The following is a 27,768-nucleotide window of genomic DNA, read 5'->3' as shown; positions in this document are numbered from 1 at the left end:
ACATATTAATATTAAACCCTTTTGCCAATTTGAAAGGCATCTCATTCTGTTTCTTTTTCCTGCCACCTAGTATCATGTACTTATTTTTTTAAATCTCTGTATTGATGTTTGTATTGTATATGAAATTCTACTCATCCCCAAATAGTCCCAGCCCAGATAAAAGCTCTGCTGTGAAGTCTTTTCCAATCTCTTAGGTAGCACTAATTCCTCTCTTCCTGGTATCTTATAACAAAGATAAAGATTTGTGAAGTTTTTTGAGGATGAAGCCCATTTCCTAATACCTGGGAAGGCAAAGAACTCTTATTTATTTATTTATTTATTTATTTATTTAGAGAAAATGGGGGAGAAGGGCAAAGGAAAAGAGAGAGAGAGAGAGAGTGAGAAACAGAGAGCGAGCGAGCAAGCGAGAGAGAGAGAGAGAGAGAGAATCCCAAGCAGGCTCCATGCCCAGTGCAGACACTGACATGGAGCTTGATCTCATGACCCTGGGATCATGACCTGAGCCAAAATCAAGAGTCAGTCACTTAATTGACTGAGGTATCCAGGCGCCCCAAAAATTCTTATTTTGAAATGAGTACTCATATGTACATCAGGAATGGGTTTTGTTAACAGGGAAATTCCCAGGATGACTAGTAAGGAAACAAAAAAGAGGATGATGGCAAAGTACAGATAGTGCACTCCACAGATGATCTTGGGACAGTTACTGGCAGCTAAGCAACTTCCTGTTCCATAGGCAAACTCTGCAATCATTCGAATGAGGCCAATCACAAGTCCAACGACTAGACCCCAGAAGGCTCCCTGCAAAAGAAACGAGAATAAAACCATACTATTTAGAAAAGATGGGAAGCTCATTTGAGTAGGTAAGAATTATCATCCTACCTACTTTCTCCACTAAGAACCAATAATGGCTAGCCTTGAGCACAAAGTCATGAAAACGATGAAAAGATACAAATGCATGTGATGTGTTTATCAGTGATCCTGAAATTTTATTGCATCAGATACTACTCCAGGACACTACTGTATACTTTGCCCCAAGCTTGTTTACCTTGAATTTTATTTTATATATAGATTTTAAAAGTAATGGTTTATTCTTATTTTACAGAATAAACAGAGCTATGGATTATTTTACATAATTTACAGAGTTGATATTAGATAGCTATGATAGTTCTATTAAGCTTTCGGCAATTAAAAGCATCTATTTTCTCTGAGAAGCTGGTGGGGTTGGAAACATGTGTAACCCCTATTCCTCTGATCAAGATATTATGTTCAGGGGAAATGGTATTGCCTAGAGATTAAAAGCATGAGCTTTAGTTGGAGGAAGACCTGGGTCTGACTCCCAAAATACCACTTACTAATATTAAATAACATTCGAAAAGCACATAAGATATTCACCTCTCTGTTCCTATTCTTCATTTCAAAATTATAATAAAGTTAACAGCTGGAAACAATTAAGTGATTAAATATCTTGCTCCAAAATAATCAGTTACATATATTATCATAGAAATTAATATACTTTATGTTATGGAAGTGGGAGGTTTTCTTCTAAGCACTTCACATTAAAATAAATCCACTTTGGAGCACCTGGTTGGCTCAGTTGAGCATCCGACTTTGGGTCAGGTCACGATCTCAAAGTTCATTGGTTCGAGCCCCGTGTTGGGCTCTGTGCTTACAGCTGAGAGCTTGGAGCCTGCCTCAGATTCTGTACATCCCTCTCACTGATCCTCCCCAACTCATTCTCTCTTTCACTTTCACTCTCAAAAATAAATAAACATAAAAAATTGAAATAAGTCCCTTTTAGTCCTCACAGCAATCTTATAAGGTAGGCACTGTGATTATCTTCATTCTACACAGAACCAATGGTTTGCTTAAGATAGATCACAATGATACAAAATGGTAGAGCCAGGGTTGAATTCTGTCAGTCTTACTCCAAAACTTGTCTTCCTCATCACTGTGTCATATATGTATATAATATTTTGTAGGAAATATACAGACTGTACTATAAGTGTGCCCTATGTATTTACAAACTTTAATGTATTTACACAGGAATTATAGCTAACTACAATGAAAATTGAGATGGGCTTTGAGTTGTATAAACAGGGTGAAAGACTGCATTTTCCTACCAGTGAAAGAAATAAAATATTCTCACCCCAGCAGGGAAGAAGTTTTCTGATTTTTACTTACCTGTTCATTGACTCTTTTACAGAAGATGGCAAGCAGGAAGACAGCCGCAATTGGAGGCCCAAGATAGCTAGAAATTGATTCTATATAATGTAATAGTTGTCCGTTTTGAGATACCTGCACTAAGGGGACCCACAAAATGCTGATGACAATTAATAGAATGATAAATAGCCTGGAGAGAAAGAAAAATGATTTAAATTTTAAACAAAAGCATTATTGGTGCCTCCATTGTGCTTTAAAGTTCTTGATTCTTGTGGCTATTCATTGATTTTCCAAATAAAATCATACTTCTTGACCTCACATGAAGCCATGGGATGTTTTATGACCATAGATTAGTAAAATGCCAATAAAGCAATCACTTCTCTGTAATTGAAGTAATAGCTTCAACTGTAAGGTTAAATATCCATTCATAAAACAGTTCAAATGTCAGCAATTGGTTAATAATTCTCTAGTGCAATTTATGTAATATATCAATTAGGAATAAGCACCACACTATTTCTATGAATAAGTAATTATTTGTATGATAAAGAAAGCAGATCCCCATTTTGATATTTTTTTCCCTAGCTTGAGAGAAACTAAGTCAATTTGCACAGGTTAGAATTAAAATATCCTTTATCCTAGAATGCTGAGTGAATTGGCCAGAAATGCTAATTTGTTCATTTTACTGCTTGAGTACTTTGGCAGGTAGAAAGTCAGTAAAAAACCTTTTAGATGTCATGGGGTGCAGGGAGAATAACTAATGATAAGCTCAATATTCTGTTCTTATTGTGTGAATAAACAAACATAATTTACTCGACTGTCTGTAAAAGGTTATTACTTCTCTGTGCTCACCTGAAACAGAGAGGTGGAGGCTGGGAGAAGTGGGGGACAGGCATTTGGGCAGGAGACTGAGGCACAAGTGTTTCATTGAATGTTCACAAAACTTCTGCAACCTACTAAGTAAATGTGATAAACCACAGGAAGTCTGAGCATGATGCCTAGAGTATAGTAAGGATTCAATAAATAATACCCACTGTCCTTGTTCTCCTTGTTATCGTCATTGGAAAGCGAGTCATGTACATCCCTTGCTTGCTTATTTTCAGTTGTTTTCTATCATATGTGGAATAAAATCCAAAGTCTTGTTATGGCTTAAATGGCCCTACATAATTTCACTCTAGCTATCTTTCCGATCATGTTTCTTCACTCTTCCACTTGTTCATATGTGCCAACCTTACTCTTGCTGCCCTCAAATACACCACACACATGACTGTTGTAAGAATTCAGCACTTACCGTTCCATCCCCACCGAGCCATGGGGCTCACTTCCACACTTCCTTCAGGGCTGTGCTTAAAGGTCACCTTCTCAGAGAGGACTCCCTGAACACCTGTCTTAAGTAACCCCGATCTTTAATCCCACTTTAATTTTATTCCTGGCACTTTTGTCATCAGATATAGAACATATTTATTAATTGTCTATCTTGCCAACAAAGGCATAAATCTCACAAAGCAGGAAATTATTTTTTACATATATGCCCTTTTCCATATTTGTATTCTGGGACATAGTAGGCTTTTAATAAGAGAGAGGGAGAGAGAGAGAGAGAGAGAAGAAAAACTCATTGATTTAAAATTGAGACTTAAAGGGCATTCATATCCGAGATCATATTCCTCTTGCTGGACTTCTTCATCCTGGGCTTACTGAATTCAGGTCCAGCACTTTGTCTACCACAGAAACACAGATGAGATGCTTTACTGTTCTTCTTCTCCTATAGTATCCAGAGTCAAGATCTGGACCAAGTGAGCCCTTGGAATTTTCCTTGCAAATGCTTAATTTACTAAGTGATTGTTACTGTCTTCAGCAAAGCAGTATCTTTTATATATAGTCAGTTTCTCTTCAGATTCCATTTCTTTTTAAAAAATATTTTAATGTTTATTTAGTTTTGAGAGATGGAGAGAGACAGAACACGAGCAGGGGAGGGGGAAAGAGAGAGGGAGACACAGAATCCAAAGCAGGCTCCAGGCTCCGAGCTGTCAGCACAGAGCCTGACGTGAGGCTTAAAACCATGAACTATGAGATCCTAACCTGAGCTGAAGTCAGATGCTTAATTGACTGAGCCACTCAGGTGCCCCCTCTTGATACTCCATCTCTTAATGAGTGCAGTTGATAAACTACTGTGTAGTAGTGTGTGGATGACAATCTGTGACTTCCTTCATGAGATATACATGGAAACTTCTAGAGACTGCTTTAACCTATCAGAGTAGGTGGAAATTTTATATCTCATGAAAACCACTGGAGTTTCACGAAGATATGATAGGAAGAGAGTGTGAGGGGAGAAACAAATAAGAGACAATCAGAGGCATTTGAAAATCCTTAAAAGCAACTATTTTAAAGTATGGCCCTAGGGCGCCTGGGTGACTCAGTTGGTTGAGCGTACAACTTCAGCTCAGGGCTGATCTAACCATTCATGAGTTCCAACCCTGCGTCAAACTCTGTGCTAACAGCTCATAGAGGCTGGAGCCTGCTTTGGATTTTCTGTCTCCCTCTCTTTCTGACACTCCCCCATTTGAACTCTGTGACTCTCTTTCTCAAAAATAAACATTTTTTTTAAGTATGGCCCCAAGTTTTCTATCTGGAAACAAATAAAGTTGGATTAAATATCCTCTAATGTCNTGTGTGTGTGTGTGTGTGTGTGTGTGTGTGTGTGTGTGTGTTATTTTCAAAAGGTGATCTTATATAATACCATATTATTCTGCAAGTTTTTCCCCACTTAACCATATCATGGACATTTAAGAAAGCAAATAATAGAGCTCCTCAGGCTTTTGAACAGCTGCATGGTATTTAGTGTACCATGTGCTAGTGTATCCATTTCACTAGCAATGGAAATTTAGGTTGTTTCCATCTTTTTCTACTAGAAACCTTTTGCAGATAATATCTTTATACGTATATTTTTCCTATTTGTGTATTTCTACACAATAAGTTCCTAGAAATGGGGTTGTTGGTTCATAAGGTATGAGAATTTTAATTATAATTGATACATATTCCCNTACCAATATTTGACATATTAATATTAAACCCTTTTGCCAATTTGAAAGGCATCTCATTCTGTTTCTTTTTCCTGCCACCTAGTATCATGTACTTATTTTTTTAAATCTCTGTATTGATGTTTGTATTGTATATGAAATTCTACTCATCCCCAAATAGTCCCAGCCCAGATAAAAGCTCTGCTGTGAAGTCTTTTCCAATCTCTTAGGTAGCACTAATTCCTCTCTTCCTGGTATCTTATAACAAAGATAAAGATTTGTGAAGTTTTTTGAGGATGAAGCCCATTTCCTAATACCTGGGAAGGCAAAGAACTCTTATTTATTTATTTATTTATTTATTTATTTAGAGAAAATGGGGGAGAAGGGCAAAGGAAAAGAGAGAGAGAGAGAGAGTGAGAAACAGAGAGCGAGCGAGCAAGCGAGAGAGAGAGAGAGAGAGAGAATCCCAAGCAGGCTCCATGCCCAGTGCAGACACTGACATGGAGCTTGATCTCATGACCCTGGGATCATGACCTGAGCCAAAATCAAGAGTCAGTCACTTAATTGACTGAGGTATCCAGGCGCCCCAAAAATTCTTATTTTGAAATGAGTACTCATATGTACATCAGGAATGGGTTTTGTTAACAGGGAAATTCCCAGGATGACTAGTAAGGAAACAAAAAAGAGGATGATGGCAAAGTACAGATAGTGCACTCCACAGATGATCTTGGGACAGTTACTGGCAGCTAAGCAACTTCCTGTTCCATAGGCAAACTCTGCAATCATTCGAATGAGGCCAATCACAAGTCCAACGACTAGACCCCAGAAGGCTCCCTGCAAAAGAAACGAGAATAAAACCATACTATTTAGAAAAGATGGGAAGCTCATTTGAGTAGGTAAGAATTATCATCCTACCTACTTTCTCCACTAAGAACCAATAATGGCTAGCCTTGAGCACAAAGTCATGAAAACGATGAAAAGATACAAATGCATGTGATGTGTTTATCAGTGATCCTGAAATTTTATTGCATCAGATACTACTCCAGGACACTACTGTATACTTTGCCCCAAGCTTGTTTACCTTGAATTTTATTTTATATATAGATTTTAAAAGTAATGGTTTATTCTTATTTTACAGAATAAACAGAGCTATGGATTATTTTACATAATTTACAGAGTTGATATTAGATAGCTATGATAGTTCTATTAAGCTTTCGGCAATTAAAAGCATCTATTTTCTCTGAGAAGCTGGTGGGGTTGGAAACATGTGTAACCCCTATTCCTCTGATCAAGATATTATGTTCAGGGGAAATGGTATTGCCTAGAGATTAAAAGCATGAGCTTTAGTTGGAGGAAGACCTGGGTCTGACTCCCAAAATACCACTTACTAATATTAAATAACATTCGAAAAGCACATAAGATATTCACCTCTCTGTTCCTATTCTTCATTTCAAAATTATAATAAAGTTAACAGCTGGAAACAATTAAGTGATTAAATATCTTGCTCCAAAATAATCAGTTACATATATTATCATAGAAATTAATATACTTTATGTTATGGAAGTGGGAGGTTTTCTTCTAAGCACTTCACATTAAAATAAATCCACTTTGGAGCACCTGGTTGGCTCAGTTGAGCATCCGACTTTGGGTCAGGTCACGATCTCAAAGTTCATTGGTTCGAGCCCCGTGTTGGGCTCTGTGCTTACAGCTGAGAGCTTGGAGCCTGCCTCAGATTCTGTACATCCCTCTCACTGATCCTCCCCAACTCATTCTCTCTTTCACTTTCACTCTCAAAAATAAATAAACATAAAAAATTGAAATAAGTCCCTTTTAGTCCTCACAGCAATCTTATAAGGTAGGCACTGTGATTATCTTCATTCTACACAGAACCAATGGTTTGCTTAAGATAGATCACAATGATACAAAATGGTAGAGCCAGGGTTGAATTCTGTCAGTCTTACTCCAAAACTTGTCTTCCTCATCACTGTGTCATATATGTATATAATATTTTGTAGGAAATATACAGACTGTACTATAAGTGTGCCCTATGTATTTACAAACTTTAATGTATTTACACAGGAATTATAGCTAACTACAATGAAAATTGAGATGGGCTTTGAGTTGTATAAACAGGGTGAAAGACTGCATTTTCCTACCAGTGAAAGAAATAAAATATTCTCACCCCAGCAGGGAAGAAGTTTTCTGATTTTTACTTACCTGTTCATTGACTCTTTTACAGAAGATGGCAAGCAGGAAGACAGCCGCAATTGGAGGCCCAAGATAGCTAGAAATTGATTCTATATAATGTAATAGTTGTCCGTTTTGAGATACCTGCACTAAGGGGACCCACAAAATGCTGATGACAATTAATAGAATGATAAATAGCCTGGAGAGAAAGAAAAATGATTTAAATTTTAAACAAAAGCATTATTGGTGCCTCCATTGTGCTTTAAAGTTCTTGATTCTTGTGGCTATTCATTGATTTTCCAAATAAAATCATACTTCTTGACCTCACATGAAGCCATGGGATGTTTTATGACCATAGATTAGTAAAATGCCAATAAAGCAATCACTTCTCTGTAATTGAAGTAATAGCTTCAACTGTAAGGTTAAATATCCATTCATAAAACAGTTCAAATGTCAGCAATTGGTTAATAATTCTCTAGTGCAATTTATGTAATATATCAATTAGGAATAAGCACCACACTATTTCTATGAATAAGTAATTATTTGTATGATAAAGAAAGCAGATCCCCATTTTGATATTTTTTTCCCTAGCTTGAGAGAAACTAAGTCAATTTGCACAGGTTAGAATTAAAATATCCTTTATCCTAGAATGCTGAGTGAATTGGCCAGAAATGCTAATTTGTTCATTTTACTGCTTGAGTACTTTGGCAGGTAGAAAGTCAGTAAAAAACCTTTTAGATGTCATGGGGTGCAGGGAGAATAACTAATGATAAGCTCAATATTCTGTTCTTATTGTGTGAATAAACAAACATAATTTACTCGACTGTCTGTAAAAGGTTATTACTTCTCTGTGCTCACCTGAAACAGAGAGGTGGAGGCTGGGAGAAGTGGGGGACAGGCATTTGGGCAGGAGACTGAGGCACAAGTGTTTCATTGAATGTTCACAAAACTTCTGCAACCTACTAAGTAAATGTGATAAACCACAGGAAGTCTGAGCATGATGCCTAGAGTATAGTAAGGATTCAATAAATAATACCCACTGTCCTTGTTCTCCTTGTTATCGTCATTGGAAAGCGAGTCATGTACATCCCTTGCTTGCTTATTTTCAGTTGTTTTCTATCATATGTGGAATAAAATCCAAAGTCTTGTTATGGCTTAAATGGCCCTACATAATTTCACTCTAGCTATCTTTCCGATCATGTTTCTTCACTCTTCCACTTGTTCATATGTGCCAACCTTACTCTTGCTGCCCTCAAATACACCACACACATGACTGTTGTAAGAATTCAGCACTTACCGTTCCATCCCCACCGAGCCATGGGGCTCACTTCCACACTTCCTTCAGGGCTGTGCTTAAAGGTCACCTTCTCAGAGAGGACTCCCTGAACACCTGTCTTAAGTAACCCCGATCTTTAATCCCACTTTAATTTTATTCCTGGCACTTTTGTCATCAGATATAGAACATATTTATTAATTGTCTATCTTGCCAACAAAGGCATAAATCTCACAAAGCAGGAAATTATTTTTTACATATATGCCCTTTTCCATATTTGTATTCTGGGACATAGTAGGCTTTTAATAAGAGAGAGGGAGAGAGAGAGAGAGAGAGAAGAAAAACTCATTGATTTAAAATTGAGACTTAAAGGGCATTCATATCCGAGATCATATTCCTCTTGCTGGACTTCTTCATCCTGGGCTTACTGAATTCAGGTCCAGCACTTTGTCTACCACAGAAACACAGATGAGATGCTTTACTGTTCTTCTTCTCCTATAGTATCCAGAGTCAAGATCTGGACCAAGTGAGCCCTTGGAATTTTCCTTGCAAATGCTTAATTTACTAAGTGATTGTTACTGTCTTCAGCAAAGCAGTATCTTTTATATATAGTCAGTTTCTCTTCAGATTCCATTTCTTTTTAAAAAATATTTTAATGTTTATTTAGTTTTGAGAGATGGAGAGAGACAGAACACGAGCAGGGGAGGGGGAAAGAGAGAGGGAGACACAGAATCCAAAGCAGGCTCCAGGCTCCGAGCTGTCAGCACAGAGCCTGACGTGAGGCTTAAAACCATGAACTATGAGATCCTAACCTGAGCTGAAGTCAGATGCTTAATTGACTGAGCCACTCAGGTGCCCCCTCTTGATACTCCATCTCTTAATGAGTGCAGTTGATAAACTACTGTGTAGTAGTGTGTGGATGACAATCTGTGACTTCCTTCATGAGATATACATGGAAACTTCTAGAGACTGCTTTAACCTATCAGAGTAGGTGGAAATTTTATATCTCATGAAAACCACTGGAGTTTCACGAAGATATGATAGGAAGAGAGTGTGAGGGGAGAAACAAATAAGAGACAATCAGAGGCATTTGAAAATCCTTAAAAGCAACTATTTTAAAGTATGGCCCTAGGGCGCCTGGGTGACTCAGTTGGTTGAGCGTACAACTTCAGCTCAGGGCTGATCTAACCATTCATGAGTTCCAACCCTGCGTCAAACTCTGTGCTAACAGCTCATAGAGGCTGGAGCCTGCTTTGGATTTTCTGTCTCCCTCTCTTTCTGACACTCCCCCATTTGAACTCTGTGACTCTCTTTCTCAAAAATAAACATTTTTTTTAAGTATGGCCCCAAGTTTTCTATCTGGAAACAAATAAAGTTGGATTAAATATCCTCTAATGTCCCTTTCCCACATTAGAATTCTATTATTCATTTCACTGAAACCAAGAATGAGAAAATTCTAGTTTACTTGTATTTCCGTGCTTTCCGGAGAAATTTTTAGACAGAAACCAGGATGTTCTCACCGTCCTGTTATAAGAAGCTCTTTCTCTGATGCCTGTTTTCTAATCTTGGTGTACAGGTCCATGGTAAAGAGGGTGCTAGCACTGTTGAAGATAGAGGTCATGGAGCTCATGAGAGAGGCCAACATGACTGACAGCATCAGACCTCGCAGTCCTGGGGCCAGATGAGAGTGCAAACATTAGTTAGGAATTGGACTCCGTGATTTGCAGGGGCCTTGCCAAACCAGAGTCATTCAAAAGTGTCATCTGGAACATTTACCAACTGATGTGCCTGTCAACATGTATCATCATGTAGCATTTCCTGGACATTTCCTGGTGATTTGAGAATGATCCAGTACAGAATTTTAGTTATAAATGTAAACTTAAAGATCATTTGCTGGAATCTAAATTTAGGAGAGGGGAGGCATCTCTCCCTATTTTTCTTTGGGGAGAAACTCTTGGCTTCCTGAAGACTTAGAGAACTGGAGAGAGAAAAACCTAGTAAGTGATTCTGTGGAGGAAGTTTTTGTTGGGCAAAGCAAAGAGTTTTGAGATATTATGGTATTCGTCCTCTAGTTCCCTCTGCTTATTAGTAATGCCCCTAAGGCTCCTAGGACAAAGTGTGGAATGAGTTATATGAGTGATGTCACTTGTGGGTCATACTCACTTCTTCCTGACAATTCTCATGTGTGTCAGGGAGGAGAAAGATTGAAGAAGTGTTAGCTGACCTTTGATGGGTCTAAGGTATAAGATCACCTTGTTGTTCCTGAACCCCATACTCTGCTCTGTTACTGGCCAACACAGATCACCTTCTAGCATCCTAATAATTTTCTTTTTCCACATGTGTAATTTATTTTATATCTCATGAAACAAGAATGTGAGTTCCAAGGTATAGGGGATTTTGTTCTTATTTCACTGATGTTTTCTAAGCATCAGGCCACTGTCTGGCACATAGTAGGCATTCGATAAATAGTTGTAAATTAAATAGATTGAGGTGTATTGTTTGAGTATAACTGGTCTAGAGAGAGCAAGATAAATAGCAACATCTAGTTTTCTGAGTTTATAAGCTTGTGTTTATACAACTCTTTTACTGACAAATCCATCATTTTAAATGCTCTTGATTGCCTTGGAAGGCAATCTTGAATCTAAAGAATTAAGGGTTCTTCTAATAGGAATTATATCTGATTCATCTCTGTATTCCCCAGGCTCAGCACAGTACTGGTAGCCTATGGAAAGTGCTCAAGAAATGTCTGACGAAGACAATTGAATTCATGGAAGTTAAGATTATTAAGGATTATGCCGTAATCCTTCCTCATGGCCCATTTATAGACTAGGTCTCTCAGGTAGTCCCAACATGAACATTTTTTTCCAGTTTTATTGAAGTATGATTGACAAATAACAGTTGTATATAGTTAAGATGTATAATGTGATGTTTTGTTATATGTATACACTGTGAAATGTTACCATAATCAAGCTAGTAAACATAACCATCACCTCACATAGTTATAGTTTTCTTGTTTTGTGGTGAGAATACTTGAGATCTATTCTGTCAGCAAATTTTAAACATACATTCTTATTAACTATAATCTCCATGCTGTGCATTAGTTCTCCAGAACTTATGTTATCATCTTATAACTGCAAAGTTGTACCCTTTGTAATCTTCCCATTTTCCCCACCCCCAGTCCCTGGAAACCCCATTGTACTCTCTGCTTGTATGAGTTCCACTTGTTTAGATTCCACATATAAGTGACATTGTGTGCTTTTTGTCTTTCTGTATCTGGCTTATCTCATTTAGTATAATGTCTTCCAGGTTCAGCTATGTTGTTGCACATGGCAGGTTTTCATTTTTTAAAAGCTGACTAATATGCCATTATCTATACCTATATCTGCCTGTCTATCTATCTATCTATCTATCTATCTATCTATCTATCTATCATTTATCTGTCTATCATCTATCATCACATTTTCTCCATTCATTTGAGGGTGTACATTTTCTTTCTTTCCTTTTTTAATAGTTTATTGTCAAGTTGGTTTCCATATAACACGCAGTGCTCATCCCCACAAGTGCCCTCCTCCATGCCCATCATCCCCCTTCCCCTCTCCCCCACTCCCATCAGCCCTCAGTTTGTTCTCAGCATTCAAGAGTCTCTCATGGTTTGTCTCCCTCCCTCTCCCCCACTATTTTCCTGCTTTTTCTCCCCCATGGTCCTCCATTAAGTTCTTCCTAATCCTCCTATATGTGCAAACATATGGTATATGTCCTTCTCTGCCTGACTTATTTCGCTCAGCATAACATTGAGGGTGTACATTTTCTTACCATCAGGCATCAGTTCCAGCACCATCACTGGGTAGGCATAGTTAGTACAGCCGACCTCAATGCCACAATGTTTCACACATTCAGAAGGTACAACACAGGCCACTTTCTCTGAGGGGAGATTCAGATAAGTGGGTTCAGTGAGTGAGGCCCAAACAGGTAAGATCTACAACCATTGGACATAGAGACAAGTTGTAAGATGATAGGTGAGAGGAAATACATCTGCTTGGAAATTGGAGATTCAACCTTGAACTCCATACCATAGATATGGTCCCTCTTCACCCAGAATGTGACTTCCTAAGTGTCTCATACCTGGACCTCCCCTTGCACTGACCTAAGGGGCAAGGTTCTTCTTTGGGATATGGCCCAGCTAGTGCATTAGACCAATAGGGGGAGCTGATTCCATCTTCCAGAAAAGCTACAAGAGCATAAATTCTCCCAGAGGCAGAGAACTCCAGAGATGAAACAACCACAACAGCCATATCAATATGGAAATTAGTTCTGTGTCCAGTCGTTTAGTTCAGTGTTTTCTACCTACATGTAAGAAGTGTCATTTGTGTTCATTATTGGGGTAATTGCTTATGTGGGATGAGGAGGGAGTTGTACAATACCTTGAGGATTTCTTTTTACTTAAACAATATTATGACAACAAATAGAAAATGGTTTTTAAAAATCCCATAGAATACTAACACATTAATACATTAGCTTCTTTTAGTTTTTTTATTCCTTTCTAATCTTTTTCCAGAGAGAAATGTCTTTCAGCATAACTATGACAATTGTTGAGATAATGTTTTGTATTTGCTTTTTTACCCTTAAACATACTAACTTCAGCATTTGACTAAAATTTGAGAAAGTCTTCAGTTCTTATGTGTAATTTTCCATAAAGATGGTATATAATCATTTCTTTGGCCATTCCTTATTAGTTAGATATATATGTGTCAAATATGCCAAATTTTCCTGCTTCTGAAACTCTGCAAAATCTGTTCTTTTCACCTGGTATTATGTCTTAACTTCCATACATAATGGGTTTTCTAGATTATCAAGGTTTTAATACATGTCAAAACCAGTACACAGAATTCAAGCATACAAGAAAGAGGATTTATGAGTCAATGGCTTGCCTGTGTACAGGATGCGGCTGATCATTCCTGGCATCACCATGAGAAACATGGGTAGCAGCTTCAGGTACCCACACATGATGCAGGCAGCTTTCACATGAGACATGTCCTTGCCTGATAGGCAGCGCTGCACAATAACCTGCCAGGAAAACATGACATAGTCATGAAGTAACTAGAGGATAACTTCAAAGAAGGGGAGTGCCTCTTTTCAGGGATTAATGTTACAATAAGATATGGAGTCACGAGTAGTGGAAAATAATGGACTTCAGAGTAAAATCAGAACTCAAATCCCTGCTCCTCTTACATGAGTATTTGACTTTGTGAGACTCAGGTTTCTCATGTCTAAAAGGGTTATCTCTTGCAGGATATTCTGAATATTTGGTATATTGTTTGTTAGACTCTTGGTACATAGAAGTCAATACACACCACTACTATTAAAATGTTTACAGTTCCTAGACTGCATTGCAACAATGACCATTTACTTGTCCAGATACAAAGTTGTCATTATTGATCTTTGCAACAGGCAGTGTGTTTAAGTTGTGCCTTTAGTGTTGTAGGCACCAAATAAGCCACATACTCATCAGTATCTCTCTAGTGTTAGGGATCATTGTCCGTTTGGAAAATTAAGCCCATTGCCATAGAAACAACATTCAGGCAGCCATCAGAAGAAAACCTTGAGAAATTCATCTCTAGTTATGAATCAATTATGAATCAAATATTGTGGTCCTGGGCAATTCAATGTGTATAATTTCATAATTTCCACTTAAGTTATATAATGTCTTGACTAAGAATTTGCTAGCAGGATTTCCACCCATAATGCCATTGCTTCTTGACATTTTTCTTCTCAAGGAATGTCAGAAAATAGGGATGACTTTTTCTGCTTACTTCTCTTTGGAGAGACAAATCTATTAGGGATAGCAACAATGTCATTCAGGGTTGGGGGAGCAGGTGCCATTAGTATATATTTACATACAATACAAATTATATGTAAAACAGGAGAGTCCTATCAGCAAGTAAGTAGAGTCTGGGTATTAGATCTAAGGGTGAATATGAGGCCACCTATATATAGGAGATAAGTCAGGTAGTCAGGGGCAAAATATAAATAATAAAGATGTTTGCACAAATCAATGAAAGATTACATTCTTTGGGAGATATGTTAGAGAATCAGTTTATCATATAGAGAAAAAGAAGACTTATCTCACACTGATACAAGTGACCATTGGTCCAAGATGGCTTAAAATTATGAAATTCTAAGTTTGAGTTGACAGGGACTATTTGGGGTGAGGAAAACGTCAACACAGAAAACAAAAACAAACTTGAATGCTATTAAAAGGAAAATACAGAAAACCAAAAATAAGATCTTGGGAGTTATGAATACAAAGGCAGAAAAACTGAAGGATAATATTGAGGCAGCCTCCTAGAAAGTAGAGCAAAACAAAACAAAAAACAAAATACCAAGAGATGGACGATGTGGAAGAAAGATAAGAACACTAGAAAACTAGCTGAAGATCAATCCTCAAAATGGAAGTTCTCCAAAGGAAAACAAAATGCAAGAAATCAAAGAATTCCCCCAATTCATTAAAAATATCCATTACCAGATTAAATTGGTTTACAGTGGCCCATCACAATGAACAAAAATAGATCTACAAACAATAGCACATTGTGTGGAATTTCAGACACCGAGGACAAAGAAAAGATAAACTTTTAGAGAGAAAAGACAGGTTACATCCAAAGGATCAAGAATAACATCGGGCTTTTCAATAGTAATGGTGGAAGTCAACAGATGATGACTGAATTTATGGCTGGAAAATTATTTCCAACCTGGAAATGTGTACATGGCCAGAGGATCAATTTAAGAAAAGTTCGAGTGAAGACATTTTCAAGCATGAAGACAAATTCACAATAAATGTATCTCCTGTTTTTCTTAGGAACTTACTGGAGAATTCCATTGCCCTGAAGGAAGAAGTAAACCAAGAGATAAGACGATATGGGACACTGGAATTAAGAGATATAACCCAAGGATGAGGCAAAGGGAACCCCAAATATGGTAATAAAGGGGGTCCTGGATTAGGATGGGCACCAGGCACAGAGAACAACCCAGCAGTTTGTGAGAGGCCAAAGGTTTCATGAGAAAATGAGAAAAAGAGTTGGTAGGATATTTGATGTGTTTGCAAGCACACATCTAAAAGATTTAGGCAATTTGCAGAGGATTTGGTGTTTAATGAGTAATAATTACCAAGAAAAATTAAAACACAAAAAATAAGAATTATTTATTCTAGAGAAAAGAAAAAGCTAAAGAAAAATCAACCAGAGAATATAATGTGGCTCAGCTGTGGATTATATTTATGTAGTCACATAAATAGTAGCACTGAATGCTGATCTCACCAAAATTGTGAATTAGTTTTACTAGAAGATGAAAAACTGAAGATAAAAAAATGGAAAGAGCTAGGGGTGACTGGGTGGCTCAGTTAGTTAAGCGTCCGACTTTGTCTCATGTCATGATCTCACAGTTTAAGAATTCAAGCCCTGAGTCGGGCTTTGTGCTGACAGCGCGGAGCCTGGAGTCTGCTTCAGATTCCTTGTCTCCTTCTCTCTCTGCCCTTTCCTGCTCACACTCTGTCTGTCTGTCTCTCTCAAAAATGAATAACAAAAACATTTAAATTTTTAAAAAAAATTGAAAGAGCTAAACCCTCATCTCTCATTATTGGAAGCCAGTGTAAAAATCCTAAAACTGGAAAACCAAAAGGTAGCAATACAAACGTTTATTTAAATCACCTGGAGATCAAATTCACAAGCAAATTCTGATGCACTGGATCTGGGTAACATCTGAGAACATTTATTTCTGATGAGCTCCAAGGTGACATACACTCCAATGGTACAGAGCCATGCATTGAGTACAAGGATTTAGAGAAGAGAAATACATACAAAAACACCTAACTGAAGGAATCAATGTTTGCTTTTGAGAGACAACAATGAGTAGAGATCAGGACACCAGACAACTATTTTTCATAACAAGCCTTGTAGAAGTGTTTGACTCTTAAAATGATGTGTGTTTGTGCATGTGTATGTGTATATATGTGTACAAAATAGAAAATAGATGCTTTTCTATGAGAATAAAAAGAACAACATAAACATATTTACACACCACATGCATACTTCACCTGATCTGTGCACCAGTACCACACAGCAACAATGGTCATTCCAAATACCATTCCTGGCCATGGAATATCTCCGGTGACAGCATCTCGGAAAATGTGGAAGGAGTCAGCCTGAGGAGTGTAGCACTTGGGGCTGATTGTCAGGTTGTCCCCCTCAACTATGGATGGGATGGCATTCATGTACTTCTCTGTAAAACTCTCATAGCCTCCCACTTCAGCAAATGCTGCAAAGGTATTGGATAAAATAAAATGTTTTACACAAATCTAAGACACCTAATGTTCATAATTATTCCTTTGTGGTGGAAGTGCCCAATCATCTCTAATCAGCCTGGTTAAATCCTTACTGTTCTCAGAGGACCCATGTCTTTCTAATACCTTCACTGGCTATGGGAATGCTATCATGCTTTCACAATGTACATGAAGTAAATCACCCTTCTTCTTATACTGCTCTTGAAAATTTTTATTTAGTGTTTATGCTTATGGTAAAAATAAAAATTGTTATCCAACAGCAAAAATTGTTATCCAACCATCTAGAACAGAGATAAACATGAAGGTGAGGTAATAGAGTGAGCTTAACAGAATTAGTCATATGAAAGTCCCTACTCCTCTGAATGGACCAGAAGCAATCGTTTCTCTTTCTGATGCAAAGCCTGGTCATTCTGACCTTATGCACAGTCTGCTTTTTGGTGTAATACTTACTATCTTCTATCTATGTTACAGTAAAAAATGGGAAGATATGGAGCATAAGTTAGAGGCAGTGGATTATGTATGGTTAGGTGAAATGGTGACACTCAGCCTGCTGGGAGTCTGGAAAGGCAAGACAGGTGTAGAAAAGAACCATAATGAGAACATCTGGGTGGCTCAGTCAGTTAAGCATCCAACTCTTAATTTCAGCTAAGGTCATGATCTCACAGTTCATGGGATTGAGCCCCTCATCAGGCTTTGCACTGATAGTGTGGAGCCTGCTTGGGATTCTCTCTCTCCCTCTCTGCCCCTCCTGCACTTTCTCTCTCAAGATAAATAAATAAAAATAAATAAAAAATAAACTAACTAACTAACTAAAAAAAAAAAGAACCATAATGGGTGGAAACCTTAGAAAGAAGGAGGATGAGACCAGGCATCTCAGCCCACTTAGTATAGGTTCAAATAGTGCAAAATTCATCTGAGTATCATATATCTGTAGAGTTGAGGTTGAGATTAATTTACTTTTTTATTACTTATTTCACTTAGCATCAAAAATCTTTGTATGTGCCAAACATTGTGATAGGATTATGTGCAAAATTAATGTGCAAGGCAGGAACACAATACAATGGAGGATACAGACAATACAAGGAAACTGTTCTGTTAAGGGGAATATGTTTTGTAACAACAATACATGAAGAATGCTAGGAGATGAGAGAGTCTACCATCTTCATCCTAAGGATGGGAGAAGGCTTAGAGAGGTTGATGCCAGAGATCTATCACAAAAGCCAGACACCAAATAGCCATAAATAAGAATATCGTAGAAGTCTTGGCTAACTAAATAAAAAGTTTGCAAAGAATTGGTCCTGGCAGTGGTCTCTGGAGCAGCACTGTATAATAGAACTTTTAGTAATAATAGAACTTTTCTGTATCTGTGCTGTCCAATATAAAAACTACTAGTCACATATTGAGCACTTGAAATACAGCTAGGCAAATGAGAAACTAAATTTTAAATTTTGATTAATTTATTTTTTATTGTTTTTTAAATTTAAATAGCTATATGCGACCAATCACATTCATTTTGTGTCAAAATCCCCAACTCTTTTTGTGCATTTCTTGTCTTTGCAGTTCTATCAGTTTTTGCTTCATGTTATCTTCAGGCTATGTGATTAGGTTCATGCATATTCACAATTGTATTCAGTACAGCTTGAGTGGGTGGAATATGGTGACTGTAGGACAGGGGAGAGATGAAAAGACACTTATTTTCATCTTATATCCTTTTTACTGTATGCATGGATTTCCTGTACAAAGCTAAATAAATAGCATAATAATAGAAAATAAAAATAGGCAAGCTATAAATCAAATTCTTCAGTAGTGTTTGCTGCATGACTTAAGAGAAAGAACTGATACTAATCAGGAAAATTCAAACTGTGTTTGTATATTCTAACAATAGAAGGGGTAACATACTTTAATAATTTCCATCTGAAACAGTCATCTGAAACTTCACTGAAACAGTGAAGTTAATAGTTGTCTTAAACTGTTCATAAAACTTCATTTTTTTGAAGATTCTACAAAAATGGTTTATGTGCATTGAATCCAATGCACCAATATTTGTGTAAAATTATCAACCCAGTGAAACTCATTTTGTCTATTCCAAACACAAACATATTAAGATTAAAACTGAGTAATAATTTTTTAAAGGAAGTAAAAATCTTCCCCCCTCATTATCTCATACTGAGATAGTACAAAAGAAAAAAGGCAGATGTTTCAATGATGTAAATTATATATATGTTGAAAAGTGTGACTAGGTAGAACAGGGAGGCAGCAATAAGGAGCAGATGGACTGAGCAGATACAAGTCTCATGATTTCCAGCCCAAGTGCACTGTTCCCACTGTCATCACTTACCATATCCCATGAGAATAAAGGAACCTATCAGCATGATGATGGTTTGGAGGGTGTCTGTGTAAATAACTGAGGCCAAGCCCCCTGTGGAAAGAGAGAAGAGAATCAGGATATTTTCTCCTGTGCCCTCATCTCTTTGCCTTTACCTTTAGATTCTCCTCAAACCAAACCTTAGGAACTCAGCAGAGAATATATGAAAAGTTCTTGGCTGGGCCACAGGCTTCTCTTGGCATCATTATCTCCTTAGTATATATGCACCACATTAACTCTCTTGTCTCCCTTTGCCTTGTTTTAACTTAAAGTTTCTGTGAGTTATACTGGAATTCCACCCTCATGTGAGCTTTTGAATATTAAACAGCAGAAAAGGCAGAACTTCTGGAACTAGAATATATTATGCTAAATGAAGTAAGTTAGTCAAAGACAAATACCATATGATTTCACTCATATGTGGAATTTAAGAAACAAAACAGATGAACATAGTAGAAGGGAAGGAAAAATAAAATAATATATAGACAGAGAGGGAGGCAAACCATAAGAGACTCTTAAATGCAGAGAACAAACTGAGGTTGCTGGAGGAAAGGTAGATGGGGGGATGGGCTAAACAGTGATGGGCATTAAGGAGGGCACTTGCTGGGATGAGCACTGGGTATTATATGTAAGTGATGAATCACTAAATTCTACTCCTAAAATCATTATTACACTATACACTAACTTGGATTTAAATAAAATTTTTAAAAGGGGAAGGCATAACTTTATTATTATGAAAGTTTTTCCCTTAACTATTCCTTAATTCATTCCATTTAGCACAGTATATTGGTTCTTTTTTAAAATGTTTTATTTATTTCTGAGAGAGAGAGAGAGAGAGCGAGCAGGGGAGGGTCAGAGAGAGGGAGACACAGAATCTGTAACAGGCTCCAGGCTCTGAGCTAGTTGTCAGCACAGAGCCCAACGTGGGGCTCGAACCCACGAACCTCGAGATCATGACCTGAGCCAAAGTCGGACACTTAACCAACTAAGCCACCCAGGCGCCCCACACAGTATATTGGTTTTAAAAAAATCAGGCAAAGCCATTTTTGCTCTAGTACTGGAACATATAATTGCTTCATAAGTTGAATGCCAGATATAGTTGTTACTTGACTTTTGCTTCAGTGTTATACAAACAACCACTTTTTCAACTCTAGACTTGCTAGACTCTCAGTCAACAAGCTATCTCCTTATAAGAGCATCATGGGAAAACAAGACTGATCTTGTAAATGGAACACTTATGTCTTCATCTTTCACTTATTTTGAAACATATGCTATATGTATGAAAATTGCTCTAGAACTATCTTGATTGTTCCAACTGTTATTTTTCTTTATTTTTCCAAGTGAACTGGTATAGTTTCATTTTCATAAGTTAGTATGTGTTGGACTCTAGAGCAATGGCTGTGGCCCATGAGAGCCTGCTTGAACTATTTCCACACACTTTTTCCCAACAACCAACTCATTGCTCCAATTCTCCTCTCCTAATTCTGCCTTTCAGAGCCTAGGCATCTTGTACTCATTTGGGCCATGTCTTGGATTGACCAATCACATGTGTGAGCTGTTATTTCATTTTTACTTTCCATGTGTATGCTATGCTGGATTCCAAATGCCAATCTGGGCACAGAACAAATAGCTGAGACAAATCACCATTTCCCCAACTACCACATCATTATCTTCAGTCAAGGTGCTCACACCCAATACTGAGGATTTTTTTTTTAATGGAAATGTTCTGGATACACAGAGTCAAATGCTTCCTTCTCAATTTAGTAATTAACTTAAAAATTTTTAATTTCAATATAGTTAATATATAGTGTTATATTAGTTTCAGTTGCACAATATATCATTAATTCCATACATCACCCAGTGCTCATCACAATGAGTGCACTCCTTAAGACCCACTACCTATTTCACACATTCCCCAACACACTTCACTTCTTGGTAACCATCAATTTGTTCTACAGTTAAGAAGCTGTTTCTTAGTTTCTCTCTCTCTCTCTCTTTTTTCTTTGCTTATTTGTTTTGTTTTTAAGTTCCACATATGAGTGAAATAATATGGTATTTGTCTTTTCTGACTTATTTCACTTAGCATTATACTCCCTAGCTTCATCCATGTTGCCTCAAATGGCAAGATTTCATTCTTTTTTATGGCTGAATAATATTCATATATATATGTACATATATATGAAGATATATATATCACATAATCTTTATCCATTCATCTTTCAATGGACACTTGGGATGCTTCCATAATTTGACTATTGTAAAGAATGCTGTTGGGGTGCCTGGGTGGCTGTTGGTTAAGCGCCCAACTTTGGCTTAGGTCATGATCTCATGGTTCATGGGTTTGAGCCCTGCGTTGGGCTCTGTGCTGACAGCTCAGAGCCTGGAGCCTGCTTTGGAGTCTGTGTCTCTCTCTCTCTCTGCCCCTCCCCTGCTCATTCTCTGTCTCTCATAAATATATATTGAAATTTAAAAAAATATATGCTGCTATAAACATATGGATGCATGTATCCCTTTGAATTAGTTATTGTTTATTTTTTCTTTTTTGAGTAAATACCCAGTGTGATTACTGTATCATAGGATAGTGTTATTTTTAACTTTTTGGGGAAACCACATACTGTTTTCCATAGTGGCTGCACTAGTTTGCATTACCACAAACAGTGCACAAGGGTTCCTTTTTCTTCATGTCCTCACTAACACTTGTTGTTTCTTGTGTTGTTGATTTTAGCCATTCTGACAGGTGTGAGGTCAATCTCATTGTAATTTTGATTTGAATTTTCCTAATGATGAGTGATGGTGAACATCTTTTCATGTGTCTATTGGTCATCTGTGTGTCTTCTTTGGAGAAATGTCTGTTCATGTTATACCAATTTTTATTTTTTATTTTATCTTTTTTCTTTTTCATTTTANACCGCGAGATCATGACCTAAGTGAAAGTCGGACGCTTAACTGACTAAGCCACCCAGGCGCCCCTCTTATGCCCATTTTTAAATTGGATTATTTGTGGGGGGTTTTTTGACGTTGAATTGTATAAATTCTTATATATGTTGTACACCAACCTTTTATAGGATATATCATTTATAGATATTTTTTCCCAGTTGTTAAGTTGCCTTTTAGTTTTGTTAGTTGTTTCCTTTGCTGTGCAGAAGCTTTTTATTTTGGTGAAGCCCCAATAGTTTATTTTTGCTTTTATTTACATTGCCTCAGGAGACATATCTAGAAAGCAGATGCTATGGCCAATGTCAGAGAAATAACTGCCTATGCTCTCTTTAAGTATTTTTATTGTTTCCAGTCTCACATTTAGGTCTTTCACCCATTTTGAATTTTTGTGTGTGTGTGTGTATGGTATAAGAACGTGGTCCAGTTTCATTCTTCTGTATGTTTGCCATCCAGTTTTCCCAACACCATTGGCTGAAAAGACTGTCTTTTTCTATTTGGATATTCTTTCCTGCTTTGTCAAAGATTAAATGATCATATAATTGTGGGTTTATTTCTGGGTTTTCTATTCTATTGATCTATGTATCTATTTTTGTGCCTGTACCAGATTGTCTTGATGACTACAGCTTTGTAATATAACTTGAAGTCCAGAATTGTGATTTCTCCAGCTTTGCTTTTTCTTTTTAAAAATTCCTTTGGCTATTTGAGGTCCTTTGTGGTTTCATACAAATTTTAGGGTTGTTTGTTGTTGTCCTGTGAGAAATGCTTTTGGTATTTCATAGAGATTACATTAAATTTGTAAATTTCTTTCAGTAGTATAGCCATTTTAACAATTTCATTCTTCCAATCTATGAGTGTAGAATGTCTTTCCACTTCTTTGTGTTGTCTTCCATTTTTTTCATCAATGGTTTATAGTTTTCATAATATAGGTCTTTCACCCCTTTGGCTATATTTATTCCTAGGTATCTTGTTATTTTTGGTGCAATTATAAATGGGATTCATTCCCTAATTTCTCTTTCTGATGCTTACTAGTGTATAGAAATAAAGCAAATTTTCATACATTAATTTTGCATCCTGTGTCTTTACTGAATTTGCTTATCAGTTCTAGTAGTTTTTTAAATGTAGTTTTTAGGGTTTTTTTTTATATACACTATCATGTCATCTGCAAATAGTAAAAATTTTATTTCTTCCTTACCGACGTGTGTGTCTTTTATATTTTTTCAATGTCTGATTGTTGTAGCTAGGACTTCCAGTACTATGTTGAATAAAAGTGGTGAGAGTGGACATCTTTGTCTTGTTCCTGAGCTTGGAGGGAAAGCTCTCAATTTTTCTTCATTGAGTGTGATATTTGCTGTGGGTTTTTTCACATATGGCATTTATTATGTTGAAGTATGTTCCCTCTAAACCTACTTTGTTGAGAGTTTTCATCAAGAATGGATGTTGTACTTTATAAAATGCTTTTTCTGCATCCACTAAAATGACCACATGGTTTTAATCCTTTCTTTTATTGATGTGATGTATCATGTTGATTGATTTGCAAATATTGAACTATACCTGCAACCCAGGAATAAATCCCACTTAATCCTTGTGAATGATTTTTTAAAAATATATTGTTGGATTCGGTTTGCTTGTATTTTGTTGAGGATTTCTGCATCTATATTAATCAGATATATTGGCCTAAATTTTTGTTTTTTTTGTTTTTGTTTTCTGTAATGTCTTTATCTGGTTTTGATGTCAGGATGATACTGGTCTCATAGGATGAGCTTGGAAGTTTTCCTTCTTTTATTCTTTGAAATAGTTTTGTCTTCCAAAAGACATAACTGTTCTTCACAGTTATTAACTGTTATTTAAATGTTTTGTAGATTTTGCCTGTGGAATCATCTAGTTCTGGACTTTTATTTGTTAGGAGTTTTTTGATTACTGATTCAATTTTATAGCTGGTAATTAGTCTGTTCAAATTTTTTACTTATTTCAGCTTCAGTTTTGGTTGTTTATATGTTTCTAGGAATTTACCCATTTCTTCTAAGTTGTCTAATTTGTTGGCATACAGTTTTTCATAATGTTGTCTTGTAATTGTTTGTATTTCTGTGGTCTTGGTTTTAATTTTTCCTTTTTTGTTTGTGATTTTGTTTATTTGAGCCTTCTCTCCCTCTCTCTGTCTCTCTGTCTCTTTCTCTCTCTCATGAGTCTGGCTAGAGGTTGATCTATTTGGTTAATCTTTTCAGAGAACCAGATCCTTGCTTCCTTGAGGTGTTTTATTTTTTTAATCATTTATTTCTCTTACAATCTTTACTATTTCTTTCCTTCTACTGTTTTTGGGTTTTGTTTGTTGTTCTTTTTGTAGGTCATTTAGATGTAAGGTTAGGTTGTTTGAGATTTTTTCTTGCTTCTTGAGGTAGGCCTATACTGTTATTTACTTCCCTCTTATAGCTGCTTTTCCTGCATCTCAAAGGGTTCAGCTGTCATGTTTTCATTGCCATTTGTTTACACGTATTTTTTTAATTTAATGTTTTATTTATTTTTGACAGAGAGAGAGAGAGAGAGAGAGCAAGTGGGGAAGGGGCAGAGAGAGGAGACACAGAATTTGAAGCAGGCTTCAGGCTCTGAGCTTTCAGCACAGAGCACAACACGGGGTTTGAACCATTGAACTGTGAGATAATGACCTGAGCGAAGTTGAACACTTAATCAACGGAGCCACCCAGCCCCCCTTTTTTTTAAATTATTCTTGATTTCCTAGTTGACCCATTCACTGTTTAGTCGGATATTGTTTAACCCCCATGTATTTGTGGTCTTTCCAAATATTTTCTTGTGGTTGAGTTCTGGTTTCATAGTGTTGTCGTCAGAAAAGATGCATGGTACTATTTCAATCTTTTTGTATTTGTTGAGGCCTGATTTATGACTTAGTATATGATCCATTTTGGAGAATTTTCCATGTACACTTGAAAAGAATGCATATTCTACTGTTTTAGGATGTTTTAGTTCTGAAGATATCTGTTAAATTCATTTGGTCCAGTGCATCATTCAAAGTCACTGTTTCCTTATTGTTCTTCTGTTTAGATGATCTGTCCATCAATGTAAGTGGGGTGTTAAAGTCTCCACTATTATGGTATTACAGTGGATTAGTTTAGTTCCCTAATGTCTGTTTTTAAATGTTTTATATGTTTGGGTGCTTTCATGTTGGGTGCACGAATATTTACAATTATTGTCTCCTCTTGTTGGATTGTGTCCTTTATTATTATATAGTCTCTTTTTTTGCTTCATTTTATAGTCTTTGTTTTAAGATCTATTTTGTCCAATATAAGTATTGCTACTCTGAGTTTCTTTTGACATTCATTTCCATGATGAATATTTCTTTATTTCTTCACTTTCAATCTGCTGATGTCCTTAAGACTGAAATGAGTCTCTTTCAGGCAGCATATAAATCAGTCTTGTCTTTTTTTTTTTAAACCCATTCTGTCACCCTATAATACTGAGGATTCTGTTTGCTTTGTTCTAATTGTGTTTCTAGGCTTCTGCCTGGCTCTCATAGTGAAAACAAAAGGATAGCTATAACCTTGGTGGTGACAAGGCTAATACTGAGTTGCTAATTGCAGCTTGGTATAAGATCAGCAGAAGATAACATGACTGAGCTAAACAGACAACAAACTCACCTGTGATCGTGTAAATAGCAGTGATAGCCAAGAGGATGAAGATCGCCAGGTAAAGGTCCAATCCTAAGGCCAGCTTGATGAATATGGCTCCAGAAAATATGTCTGACTAAAAAGAGAATAGTCAGGATGGGAAAGAAACATGCACTGCATCGTTTAGCTCTTCACTGATAATCTCCCACTAATATTTGTTGTATCCATGCATGGCATCTCTGTGATACAATTATGAACTCCTTGGAAGCCAAGTCATAGACAGGACTCCTTAGACTGATCATAGATAGGAACAATGGGTGAGTGAACAGAAAGTAAGAAATGTCTATGCTATAGCTTGCATAGACTACTATTTCATGATTGTCAGCAGGGAAACAATGATAAAAGGTAGAGTAGTAGGGGGTGCCTGGGTGGCTCCTGGGTGGCTCAGTCAGTTAAGCGTCCAGCTTCAGCCCAGGTCATAATCTCACAGTCTGTGTGTTCAAGTTTCATGTCAGGCTCTGTGCTGATAGCTCAGAGCCTGGAGCCTGCTACAGATTCTGTGTCTTCCTCTCTTTTGCCACTCCCCTGCTTGCCCTCTGTCTCTCAAAAATAAATAAACATTAGGAAAAAAGTAGAATAGTAGATATGAGACACAGTAAAGCAATGGTCTCTGTTAAGGAGAAAGATACTTGAACATATTTACAGTAGTAGAAAATAAGAGGAAAATATGATAGTGGGGGTAATTATAAAGCAAATGCCAGAAACATTGAGAAGAGATGGGATCAAGAGTAAGCATAGATTGAGGGGCTGGCATTTAACAAAAAGGAAGACTTCATCTTCAGACTGGTGGAATGAAGGAAAGAATGAGGCAAATGTAGACTTCTTAAGTGGGGGATGAGTGGGTCTTGCTTAAATTTTAGATAAAAAGGGAGATGAGGCTTTCTGATAAGAGGCAGAAGTCTAGTAGCTAAAAAAGAAAAAGAAAAAGTTGTGGATCATTTGGGATAGTTCTTGAGAACACCAGAGAAAAATCATAAAGAAATACAGATAAAAGGATTATTGGTTGAGGTTTAGAGGTTAGAAGGTTCATCTGAGGTTCCTGCAAAGACACCTTAAGATGCAAGATCATGTGCACCTTGCACTACCTGAATCCCTGTGCCCCCAAAGTGTGCTTCCCAGCCTCCTGGATCTTTCTTCAACACAAACTTGAGCTAGCCCCACTTGGATCTGTCCCTTCAACTCTGATCCTCCCAGATTCCATATCAAAAACACCAAGCCAAACCAAAACCCTAGAAACATCACATAAGCATGTTAATTAGAGACATAGGAGTAAAATCTCTGGGTGCATGCACAGAGTAAGTGGGAAGCTGGATTAAACCAGGTTTGGAGTTTTTCAGGGGAGTTCAATGAAAGGTGAGACAGGCAAAGAAATTGATGCATCATGTCTTCAGTGATTCTCAATATAGGTATTATTGGAGGTTGAGAACCAGGGAATAAGATGATTTCTTTCAAACCTGACACAAGGGAGACTGAAAGCTACCCTGTCCTAACTCCTCATAATGAGCTGTTTAATGGATAACTAGGACAGGCTCTACTATCAAAGTGTATTAATACATAAAATGTCATGTCTAAGATTAATCACTATTAATATCACTTGAAACATAGCCTTGTAAGTAAGAATGGACAGCTGCCACTGTGTCTTTCCAGTCAAGTTACACACATGCTCTTCATCTTTCCTGCTCCTCCAACCAACTCCCCAAGAATTCATCCAATCCCTGCCACCAGGAACCTTCCACTTCAGGAGATTGCATTCCTCAGGGTCCCTTTGGCTGCTGTCATTTTGCTCCAGCACCTTTTTCACATTTTTTAGGACCACAAAGCTATAA

General features: G+C 37.1%; 1 protein-coding gene across 2 annotated transcripts in view; it reads right to left on the bottom strand.

The window, feature by feature from the left end:
* The window catches only part of LOC144229465 (solute carrier family 5 member 4), a 54,712-nt gene that overhangs the window by 18,632 nt on the left and 8,312 nt on the right, over window positions 1-27,768 (bottom strand). For both annotated transcript variants that reach the window (XM_077761498.1, XM_077761499.1), the window contains exons 6-14: window positions 25,913-26,018; window positions 19,305-19,385; window positions 16,721-16,941; window positions 13,563-13,698; window positions 12,448-12,555; window positions 10,155-10,305; window positions 7,392-7,560; window positions 5,799-6,008; window positions 5,675-5,680 (exon numbers count right to left, since the gene is read on the bottom strand). In XM_077761498.1, coding sequence (XP_077617624.1) covers window positions 5,675-5,680; window positions 5,799-6,008; window positions 7,392-7,560; window positions 10,155-10,305; window positions 12,448-12,555; window positions 13,563-13,698; window positions 16,721-16,941; window positions 19,305-19,385; window positions 25,913-26,018 — 1,188 coding nt within the window. The remainder of the gene's footprint in view (window positions 1-5,674; window positions 5,681-5,798; window positions 6,009-7,391; window positions 7,561-10,154; window positions 10,306-12,447; window positions 12,556-13,562; window positions 13,699-16,720; window positions 16,942-19,304; window positions 19,386-25,912; window positions 26,019-27,768) is intronic.

This window comes from Crocuta crocuta, unplaced genomic scaffold (genome assembly GCF_008692635.1).
Source record: "Crocuta crocuta isolate KB4526 unplaced genomic scaffold, BGI_CrCroc_1.0 scaffold348, whole genome shotgun sequence".
Classification (NCBI taxonomy): Eukaryota; Metazoa; Chordata; class Mammalia; order Carnivora; family Hyaenidae; genus Crocuta; species Crocuta crocuta.
Note: the sequence above shows the minus strand (reverse complement) of the source record. Positions and strands in the feature narration are given on the sequence as shown.